Consider the following 8,134-nt stretch of genomic DNA (forward strand, 5'->3'; position numbering starts at 1 on the left):
AAAAAACACAATTTGATGAGCGAGTAGGGCTCACGGGATTTGTGTGTGTGTTTTTCTTTTAAAAATATTAAAATCGAAAGAGCCATGTGGAACAAAATAGAAGTTTAGACGATGTATAATGTGTGTACGCTTTAATGGCACGGGTGATACTGTCAAATTATATGAGATGCATAAAATGTTATTTTTAAATAACAAAATAAAATCAATAATAGTGAGTATCGTTTTACACATGCCGTTTGGTTAAACTTGCAAACCAATGTTAGACCGAAAATTGAAACCATCTGAACTAACAAATAAATTATTTAAAAGGTCACCTGAACCTATTGATTCTTAAGTGATAAATGCGACCTTCCCGCTTGTGATGCTTGATCCATTAAAAGGACAGACGAGGATTGAACATTGAGAATTTGACTCTGAGTGAACAAGCCTTTGGAGCAGCCAAGGAAATCCGACTGTGGCTGTGCCAATTGCTGTTCGGGGAGGTTTCAGCACCATGGAAAGTAACAAGCGCCTCATGCAGATCATCAAAGAAATGCGTTCTGATATGAAGAAACTGGAGTCAGAAAACAAGGCCCTACGGGTGAAGCTAAGTCAGTCTGGAAAAAGAGCAGAAATGTTGGAAAAGGCAACTATTTCCGCCCTTCAACACCAGCTAAAAACAGAGGAGGCATTAACGCACGCTAGCCTGCGCAGGAATATCTCCGCTCCTGTGCTGGAAGGAGAAACCAGAGGTAAATAGTGCAAGTGAACTGGAAAATGTAAAGACATACACAGAGTATCCGCATTTTCAACTGATCGCAGTCATTTTCAAAGTCCAGCTACTTCCAATCTTTCCAAGCATGACGTATTGCTTACTTGGTGCTGACATGTGTGTTGGATTCAAAATAATCTTCCAGTTAACACTTCTGCTTTAGACACGTGTGTTTACTGTTTATATGTCAGCACATTTCAAATGTTAAATTGACCAAATCACTCTTTAATTTTCAGCAACTTTGCCTCATTTCCAAAATAATCCCACAAACCGAATTGGCTTGCTGAACTCATCGCCAGGATAAAAGATCAAAAGAATAAATTGTTATAAAGAATTTGCATTTATATTGCGCCCTAATACGTTCTCGGGACCTCGAAAAGCGCATCGCAACCACTTCGAAAGAGCAGTGACCCTACATAGTTATATAAGAAAACTTTACTATAATATCGTAACCTTTCCCAGAATTTTCCAAAAGCTTATTTTCCAATGAGCAATAAAGTGCGTGATGTTGGATTCTCTGACATTTTTTGTATGTAGCATATGGATCTCTTTTATTTTGTCCCTGTAATCCACTTACGTACTAGGTATTCTACGAGAATGGATATCTCAACCTGGATGCGAGGTTGTTTAAAGTCCACCGCAAAAATAAAACAATAGTGTCCTGTTCATCGATTAAATGATGTGGTTTCAATTTTAAGAGCTGTACCACCAAAGTACTGTGTGAGATTATTGAATAATCTGTAAAATTGTTGTTATCCTTATATACGATCAGACTGAGTATAATTTGAGTTCTAAACTAAAGTGGAGTGTCAGTGACATTCTACATCATGATTTTCAATCGGGCGTGTTTTCGCTAGAGTCTGATAAGTGCATTGGATATACAACATATAACGCACAAATTCATTTGCAGATAACACAATGACAGTGAGACGTTACTCCATATCATCTTTACATGCCTTCACTGTGGGTAATAAACGTCAGAAATCTCCAGATCAAAATCAAACCAATCGAATGAGTGAGAAAGAGGAGCCAGATTCAGCGGCAGTGAGTCAGCCTTGCACAATTATGAAGCTCGCTGAAGGACAAGAAATTATTGCTCGATTGCCAGGCACTAACGCCCCTGAAGAAGAATATCCTCAAGGAAGAACCTTGCAAGAATACGTTCATAAGTGCAAGTAAGCAGCAAAATAAAGCCTCTTGAGATGAAACTGAAAGTAATAGCTGGCTTTGCAGAAACGGCACATGAAACCAGACTAATTTTCGCTAAAAATTTTAAGTTCAGATTGAAAAAGTGAATGTGACTAAATGTAAAATGATTCCGTAAATAGATCTGTGACTGATTTGCCATTGGCCCTAGAAAAATAGTTGAGGTGATATATTTGAGTTACGATTACCAGGTCGGTTTAGTGGGTGTGTATCAGTTACCTTAGGTTAGGTTATACTTGATCAAATATAATTATTTTATAAAGGGTTAAATGTGATACAAATTTACACTTGTTCGTATCTGAAATGTCGTTTTAATATGCATCAGAAGTATAGTTTATCAAGTAAAATCAATTCGAATAATGATGCAGAACAAAGGGTTCATACGTTTGGTATTAAATCGATGTGTTCCAGATACTAAAGTAAATAGGGTGCTGGAAATCTGAACAGAAACAGAACATGTTGGAAACTTTCAGCGGGTCAGTCAGTATCTGTGGAGAGACATGACAGGTTATTGATGTTTCGGGCACAGGTTTCTGCCCAAAACGTCATCCTATTTTCTCTCTCTCTCTACAGATGCTGACTGACCTGCTGTGTGTTTGCAGCCTTTTCTGTTTTTGTTTAAGATACCAATGCTTTGTGAAAATTATAATTTAATTCCTACAAAAGAAAAGTGGTGCGTGATATTCGAATTATTAAATGAAATCGGTGCAATGTCAAATGTTTAAAAGTTAGAGATATTGAATAACTTGAATCATTGGAGCAATTATATTCAAGCACACTACGCTGGTGTATCCTTGTGCAAAACATATATTTTACATGTTCACAAGTTAGTACTAGATTCAAACAATCTTGGGTTGCATTTCAATTTGAATTGCTCCAATTCTAGATTTGACCAATTAGAAGCATAGAAAATTTGCGGCTCAGAAGGCGGCCATTCAGCCCATTGTGTCTGTGCCGGTCGAAATAGAGCTACCCAGCCTAATCACACTTTCCAGCACTTGGTCCGTAGCTTGTCGGTTACGACACTTCAGGTGCATATCCAAGTACTTTTTAAATGAGATGAGAGTTTCTGCCTCTACCACCCTTTTAGGATGTGAGTTCCAGACCCCGACCACCCTCCGGGTGAAAAAAATTTCCTCCGCTCCCCTCTAACCCTTCTACCAACTACTTTAAATCTATGTTGTTGGCTTGATTATTGACCTCTCTCTAAGGGACATAGGTCCTTCCTATCCACTCTATCTAGGCCCCCCCCCCCCATAATTTTATACACCTCAATTAAATTTCCCCTCAGCTTAGAATCATAGAATCATAGAAGTTTACAACATGGAAACAGGCCCTTCGGCCCAACATGTCCATGTCGCCCAGTTTATACCACTAAGCTAGTCCCAATTGCCTGCACTTGGCCCATATCCCTCTATACCCATCTTACCCATGTAACTGTCCAAATGCTTTTTAAAAGACAAAATTGTACCCACCTCTACTACTGCCTCTGGCAGCTCATTCCAGACACTCGCCACCCTTTGAGTGAAAAAATTGCCCCTCTGGACCCTTTTGTATCTCTCCCCTCTCACCTTAAATCTATGTCCCCTCGTTATAGACTCTCCTACCTTTGGGAAAAGATTTTGACTATCTACCTTATCTATGCCCCTCATTATTTTATAGACTTCTATAAGATCACCCCTTAACCTCCTACTCTCCAGGGAAAAAAGTCTCAGTCTATCCAACCTCTCCCTATAAGTCAAACCATCAAGTCCCGGTAGCATCCGAGTAAATCTTTTCTGCACTCTTTCTAGTTTAATAATATCCTTTCTATAATGGGGTGACCAGAACTGTACACAGTATTCCAAGTGTGGCCTTACTAATGTCTTGTACAACTTCAACAAGACATCCCAACTCCTGTATTCAATGTTCTGACCAATGAAACCAAGCATGCTGAATGCCGCCTTCACCACCCTATCCACCTGTGACTCCACTTTCAAGGAGCTATGAACCTGTACTCCAAGATCTCTTTGTTCTATAACTCTCCCCAACGCCCTATCATTAACGGAGTAGGTCCTGGCCCGATTCGATCTACCAAAATGCATCACCTCACATTTATCTAAATTAAACTCCATCTGCCATTCATCGGCCCACTGGCCCAATTTATCAAGATCCCGTTGCAATCCTAGATAACCTTCTTCACTGTCCACAATGCCACCAATCTTGGTGTCATCTGCAAACTTACTAACCATGCCTCCTAAATTCTCATCCAAATCATTAATACAAATAACAGCGGACCCAGCACCAATCCCTGAGGCACACCGCTGGTCACAGGCCTCCAGTCTGAAAAACAACCCTCTACAACCACCCTCTGTCTTCTGTCGTCAATCCAATTTTGTATCCAATTGGCTACCTCACCTTGGATCCCGTGAGATTTAACCTTACGTAACAACCTACCATGCGGTACCTTGTCAAAGGCTTTGCTAAAGTCCATGTAGACCACGTCTACTGCACAGCCCTCATCTATCTTCTTGGTTACCCCTTCAAAAAACTCAATCAAATTCGTGAGACATAATTTTCCTCTCACAAAACCATGCTGACTGTTCCTAATCAGTCCCTGCCTCTCCAAATGCCTATAGATCCTGTCTCTCAGAATACCCTCCAACAACTTACCCACTTCTTCTGTTCAAAAGAAAACAACCCCAACCAATCCAATCTTTCCTCATAGCTAAAATTCTCCAGTCCTGGCAACATCCTCTTAAATCTCCTCTGTACCCTCTCTAGTGCAATCACATCTTTCCTGTTATGTGGTGACCAGAAATGTACGCAGTACAGTTGCTGTGGCCTAACTAGTGTTTTATACAATTCTAGCATAACCCCCCTGCTCTTGTATGCCTCAGCTAATCAAGGAAAGTATCCTGTATGCCGCCTTAACCAGCTTATCTACCTGTCCTGCTACCTTCAGGGATCTGTGGATATGCACTCCAAGGTCCCTCTCTTCCTTTACACCTTTCCGTATCCCCCCATTTATTGTGTACTCCCTTGTTTTGTTTGACCTCCCCAAATGCATTACCTCACACTTCTCCGGATTGAATTCCATTTGCTACTTTTCTGCCCACCTGACCAGTCCATTGATATCTTCCTGCAGTCTACAGCTTTCCTCCTCACTTTCAACCACATGGCCAATTTTTGTATCCTCTGCAAACTTCTTAATCATGTCCCCTACTTTTAAGTCCAAATTATTAATATATACCACAAAAAGCAAGGGACTTAGTACTGAGCCCTGTGGAACCCCACTGGAGACAGCCTTCCAGTCACAAAAACAACCATTACCCTTTGCTTCCTAAAACTCGGCCAATTTTGGATCCTATTTGCCACCTTCTCTTGGATCCCATGGGCTTTTACTTTTTTGACCAGTCTGCCATGTGGGACCTCGTCAAAAGTCTTGATAAAATCCACGTAGACTACATCAAATGCACTACCCTCATCGACTGTCCTGTTACCTCCTCAAAAAAAAATTCAAGTTACTCAGACATGACCTTCCCTTGACAAATCCATGTTGACTGTCCTTGATTAATCCATACCTTTCAAATGACTATTAATACTGTCCCTCAGAATTGATTCCAATAATTTGTCCACCACCAAGGTTAGGCTGACTGACCTGTAATTACTTGGTCTATCCCTTTCTCCCTTTTTTAAACAACGGTACAACATTAGCAGTCCTCCAATCCTCCGGCACTGTGCCTGTAGCCAGGGAGGATCAGAAAATGATGGTCAGAGCCTCCTCTATTTCCTCCCTTGCTTCTCTTAACAGTCTGGGATACATTTCATCCGGGCCTGGCGATTTTATCTGCTTTCAAAGATGCTAAACCCCTTCATACTTCCTCTTTCATTTTGTTTCTCCCATCCAATATTTCACACTCCTCCTTAAGTACAATCTTTGCATTGCCCCCCTCTTTTGTAAAAACAAATGTGAAGTATTCATTAAGAACCATATCCACATCTTTAAATATCAATCATTGCAATGATATTAAATCATTTGAAATGTAAATGATAAGAGTTAGAGTATGTTATGTCGTGCAGTGAATATGTTTTTTTTGAATTCTCTCCACAGATTTAAGGTGAAGTCTGTAACCTTTCTTTTGCCAGTGGATGTTGCTTCTCATTCTGAAAATCAAGGCCCTTCCCAGCATCCAGAGAATCAGAATTGCGATCAGCTGTCTCCTATTCAGGAAAACGATTCCTAAGTGACTTGCTTTATATTTGAATTGTTTTACATACACATTTGTATCAAATTACTACGTTCTTTCACGAAAGGGTTTCTAAATCCTCGGAGAGGTATAGTTTCCAAACCTATGATATCTGTAATTCCATGAATGTGAGCAATTGTTGTGGCTTAAATGTGCATCTGTAGTAAACAATTAACTTAATGAAACTCAACTCCCACTCTGACCTCTCTGTCCCCGGCCTCTTACATTGAGCTTCATTGGAACAGCGTAAGCTTGAGGAACAGCACCTCATCTTTCGTTTAGGCACTTCACAACCTTCCAGACTCAACACTGATTTCAATAATTTCAGATCATAACCACTGCTCCCATTTTTTCGGTCAGCTAGTGCTGGCAGTGGTTCTGCTGCTGCCATTTACAGCTACTCCTGATCAATCTTATGTTTCTTAACCTATCCCATTACCACCCTCCTTGCCTTGCACCATCATCCCTTTTGTTATTTAATCACTTGTGCCATCTACCCTATCAGAGACCTTCCCTTTTGTTGTTTCCTTCCCGTCCCCCGTCCCCCCTTTCCCTGACTCTCTACTTGCATAAAAACTTTGTCTTTTAACATCTAGTTCTGATGAAAGGTCTTTGACCTGAAACGTTAACTCTGTTTCTTTCTCCACTGATGCTGCCTCACTTGCTGAGCTTCTCCAACATTTTCTGTCTTTATTTTGATGAAATTCATTACGTGTTTATCTGGTGATTTGAATTTCTACTTAATTGAGAAACTGTATGTGCAAGTGTGTATGTGTGCACCACATGTGTGCATGACTACCATGCACACGTGGTGCATGGTAGTCATGCACACATATGGTGTGTGTCTACCATGCACCACTATGACTACCAACAAAATAAAAGATACAGCAAAATGAGATAAACGGGTCCAAAATATCATTGCTCAGTGCAACCTTTGAGAATTGCTGCGATCATACATTCCTTCCTCTTCTTTTACACCCGGACACATTTGAGAGAAATGTCCATTTGGGCAAATGGACTGGCAGTTTAACACGTGGGTTATGTAAATATTTTCTTTCCTGTCAAATTTATAAATCTGAATCATTAAATAGTGCGTTTATTTTAGCCTAGTTTGTTTTTTCTTCCGAAACCCTAATGCAGGAATGTATTAACTAAAACTCTAGTGTTTTAGTTAACTCTGGTACATGAAGATGGGTTGGATGAGGGAGCTGAGGTCTTTTTTTAAAGTGAGGAAGTTGTTATGATTTGGAATGCACTGCCTGAAAGGGTGGTGGAAGTCGATACAATAGTAACTTCCAAAAGGGAATTGGATATTTACTTGAAAAGAAAACATTTGCAGGGCTATGGGGAAAGAGCAGGGGAGTGGGACTAATTGGATAGCTATTCTGGCACAGGCACCATCAGCCTCGACCTGTGCTGTAAGATTCTATGATTATTTTTGAGAGGAGCAAATCATTAGTCTGGATTCAGTTTGAATTAGGACAATGGAGCCAAGTTAAAATTTGGCACATTCCTAATAATGTATAAACCTGAATATTTATTTTATATAACCCCTTCAGTGAATAATAATCACAACTCATAAAAGTAAAATATTATAATCGCATGCCTTCTGAGTGTCCTATCTGGCAAGTTAGACTGTGGGATTCAGAAGCATAAATGTTGTGCAGTACATTAAACAGATTTACATACATTGTCAGGCTGTGGTGTTGACTGTAAATTACTGAATTTTCTGAGGTAATGCACATTTTAATCAGGCAACATGTTAATAAAACAGTACTCAAGAATGTGTTTATGCTGCCCTGTTCATTTTCTTTTCTGTTTTCAACATAAATTTAACGTGTTGTCGAAGAAATTACTTTCAGAGCAATTGGAGTATTTAGCACAACAACACATAGCATTGTGAAAGCTGACTAAGAACTGGTCATCTTTTTGTTTTTATTTAGAGCAG

The 8,134-nt window shown here is 39.9% G+C and overlaps 1 protein-coding gene across 1 annotated transcript; it reads left to right on the forward strand.

The window, feature by feature from the left end:
* Window positions 1-493: 493 nt before the first annotated feature.
* Window positions 494-6,411, forward strand: LOC137331071 (putative coiled-coil domain-containing protein 195). The gene is made up of 3 exons (XM_067994674.1): window positions 494-731; window positions 1,662-1,926; window positions 6,051-6,411. Exons 1-3 carry the CDS (start codon window positions 494-496, stop codon window positions 6,181-6,183), a joined length of 636 nt encoding a protein of 211 aa, XP_067850775.1. The 3' UTR covers window positions 6,184-6,411.
* The last annotated feature ends 1,723 nt before the right edge of the window (window positions 6,412-8,134 follow it).

Source organism: Heptranchias perlo, chromosome 13 (genome assembly GCF_035084215.1).
Source record: "Heptranchias perlo isolate sHepPer1 chromosome 13, sHepPer1.hap1, whole genome shotgun sequence".
Lineage (NCBI taxonomy): Eukaryota > Metazoa > Chordata > Chondrichthyes > Hexanchiformes > Hexanchidae > Heptranchias > Heptranchias perlo.